Source organism: Electrona antarctica (assembly GCF_951216825.1).
Source record: "Electrona antarctica genome assembly, chromosome: 3".
NCBI lineage: Eukaryota > Metazoa > Chordata > Actinopteri > Myctophiformes > Myctophidae > Electrona > Electrona antarctica.
Window position 1 is genome coordinate 14167964 of NC_136808.1, and position 3075 is coordinate 14171038.

The following is a 3075-nucleotide window of genomic DNA, read 5'->3' on the forward strand; positions in this document are numbered from 1 at the left end:
GCCAAAAACACTCGGACGAAACGAAAGGGAAGAGCAGCCTTATAATAACCAAACGGAATTTGATTTATTACAACGAAATATCCATAATGCAAAAGCGTGATTGTGCCCCACAACGAACCATTTTACCCTAAAAGATGCACTGATTGTAGTAGCCTACCACTCGAGGAGGGGATGCAATAGGACATTATTTGGTGTGTCGTCATCGGGCTAATGACGTCAGGGGGGCTTGTAGCTGTACGGGACAGTGCAGCCTCGGGACGGGACGGACAGTGAGATATGAGGCAGCAGCGCCAGGTCCTCCTCAATGCCCCTCTCCCCTGACCCGTCCTGTATGCTGGATGTTATATTCAACCCTTCTTTCTTGGGTGATATGGGCGATCATTCCAAAAGTAAGTGCAGCATTGTTGTCGTTTGTGCTTTTTTAATATAGCATATATAGGTCCTATACGTGGGGGTGTAGCCTATATGGATTTATTATGGGCTATTATTTCACGCGTTATATATTTTTGTTTACCTTCTGGTTTAAAGGGAACCCTTCTTTGACCACTTAAACCCTCAAGTATTTCTGTGAAACGAACCTGAGTTGGATCTGAATAGCCTATACTTGGACCGCTTTTCCAGTCTAGGCTGCACCAAATCATTTCGCCAAAAATAGCCGATCTACATAAGTTCACGAATGTTACTCCAGAATAGGGGTATAGGTTACTCCGGGTTCAAGTTTTTAAAATATATAGGATAATATGGAAAAGTAGGCTATAGTGCATGTGCTTTTTAAGTGCAAGTATTGCCAATAAATATGGGCTATATCACGCGCCATACAATTTTTTGTTTGTTTTAAAACGCTTTTATAGTGCATGGGGAAATTTTCTATATGGGGAGCGGTCGTTCCAAAGGGAAGTATATGGATGGTGTCATGTGTGATTTTCACTATGTGGAATGTGTTGCCAATGCATATTATGCTTTTATCATATGGGCTGCTGCCATATAGCCTACATTTTTTGTTTACCACCTGGATTAGCCCTGCATGTTCCGTTTGACATTTTTAGAAAAATAATATCATATTATGTTTGGTGTCAGGCCGTGCGTAATTTTCTTTTTTTATTTATGAAATAGGAAATAGCCTGATTCTACTAGTGTGGGCTATTTGTCTACTCTGCAGGAGAGTGAAAAGTTCGCTTCAAAACAGCATGAGATTAATAATGTGGCTAATTTCTGTCTTTATTTTTATTTTTAATAAGAGCGATATATCATGCAGTGTTTTGTCCAGTGATATGCATAGGCCTAGCCTATAGGCTACCATGTCTATAACTCTGAGAGTGTACAAAATGACACTAAAAGTGACACCCTCTGTTATGGGGGTTCCTCATGCTTTTTCAAACTGGGGGTTCCTTGAAATTCAAATTAAAGTTAAAATGTCTGCTCTGGTGGTGCAGAGAAGCCCGGATTCGCGATGTGTGTGGGCTGTGGGAGTCAGATCCATGACCAGTACATACTGAGAGTTTCCCCCGACCTGGAGTGGCACGCAGCCTGCCTGAAGTGCGCCGAGTGCAGCCAATACCTGGACGAGACCTGCACTTGCTTCGTCCGGGACGGGAAGACTTATTGCAAAAGAGATTATGTAAGGTACGTATTAATAGACCAAGTGGAATTATATGTCCCCCCCAAAAATAGTTTTGTTATGAAAGAAAGGGCACAAGAGTGTATTTGGGGAATATAAATTGGGGCCTATAATATGCAGGCCTTAATATTTACACAAAACATCTTTGTTGTGGGGGGGAGGCTATGGCTATTCCTTATTTTCAGTTACAAAACAAGAAAATATAAATAAATTCAAACACAATGACGATCTCCGCTCAAATTCCTTGACTATAAATAAGTGAAATTAATTGTTAAAAAACATAATTTCATGCAATGAGCCCATGTAGTATATATGCAGAAAGTCATGTTTCAGTCTGCTTCAATCAGTTGATTTTTGTTATTGACGTGTTTTCTTATTATTTTAAAGAATGAGATGATATTATGTTGCGAGGCACTACACTCTTCTCTCTGCACTCTTATGTTTTTATTTTCCTTGTTTATTGTTGCTTATCTGCTTATTCCGATCTTGCTCTGCATATAGAGTCTCGTAAAAAAAATAATGCCTGCATTCTAAATTGAACTTCAATTTTTTCCTCCCTTCATTTTTTTGGGGTCAGGCTGTTTGGAATAAAATGCGCAAAATGCCAGCTGGGCTTCAGCAGCAGCGACCTGGTGATGCGGGCCCGGGACAACGTGTACCACATCGAGTGCTTCCGCTGCTCGGTGTGCAGCAGGCAGCTGCTGCCGGGGGATGAGTTCTCTCTGCGGGGAGAGGAGCTGCTGTGCCGCGCCGATCACTCCCTGCTGCTGGAGAGAAGCGGAGCGGAGAGCCCCATCAGCCCCGGACACATCCACTCCAACAGATCATTACACTTATCAGGTCTGTCTAACACAGCGTTATTATTAATATTAGGCTACTAAAAAAAATACGGTTTTTTAATTATTATTTTAGCTCTGCACAACACAACGAGCGCAATATTATATAGGCCTGTTAGAACTCAGTTACCTATGGCCTGGCCTCATTGTTATGAGAGATTATTAATGCTCTTAAACAGTTCAAAAACAAATTATTTCTAAAGAAAAGCCCCACAGTGTCTTAAAAATCGCTTTTTAAACTGTTGTTTTGGTCAATTAGAATGTAAAGTCGAAGTCGTATATATATATACAATATATTATCTATATAAGCTAATAATTGACGGTGAAAAAATGTCACTAATCCACAATGTTCTCAGTTTCTTTTGACCAGAGCGTCACTAGCCTTGTTTACAGGCCTACAGTGCTGGTGGTTTGCTTTAGGCTACGGCTAATTTCATAATTGATCTCATTAGCAGTAATCTGCTCACTGTCATTATCTGAATAATCGCATTCATGGCTTGCATGTTATCACTACTGGCGGCATGCAGCGGTAGGTAGGCCTGCCCTACAGGATAGATGACTTGGATCATTTAGATTGCCACAGAAATACAGGATGAGTGTTCACAGAATTCCTGCGGAGAT

At 41.0% G+C, this 3075-nt stretch overlaps 1 protein-coding gene across 1 annotated transcript in view; it reads left to right on the forward strand.

Moving 5' to 3' along the window:
- Positions 1–3075, forward strand: part of LOC306919949 (insulin gene enhancer protein isl-2a-like) — a 7326-nt gene continuing 4251 nt past the window's right edge. The window contains exons 1-3 of the mRNA XM_079496524.1: positions 1–389; positions 1434–1623; positions 2196–2458. Of these exons, the coding sequence (XP_079352650.1) occupies positions 305–389; positions 1434–1623; positions 2196–2458 (538 nt within the window). The 5' untranslated portion in view covers positions 1–304. The remainder of the gene's footprint in view (positions 390–1433; positions 1624–2195; positions 2459–3075) is intronic.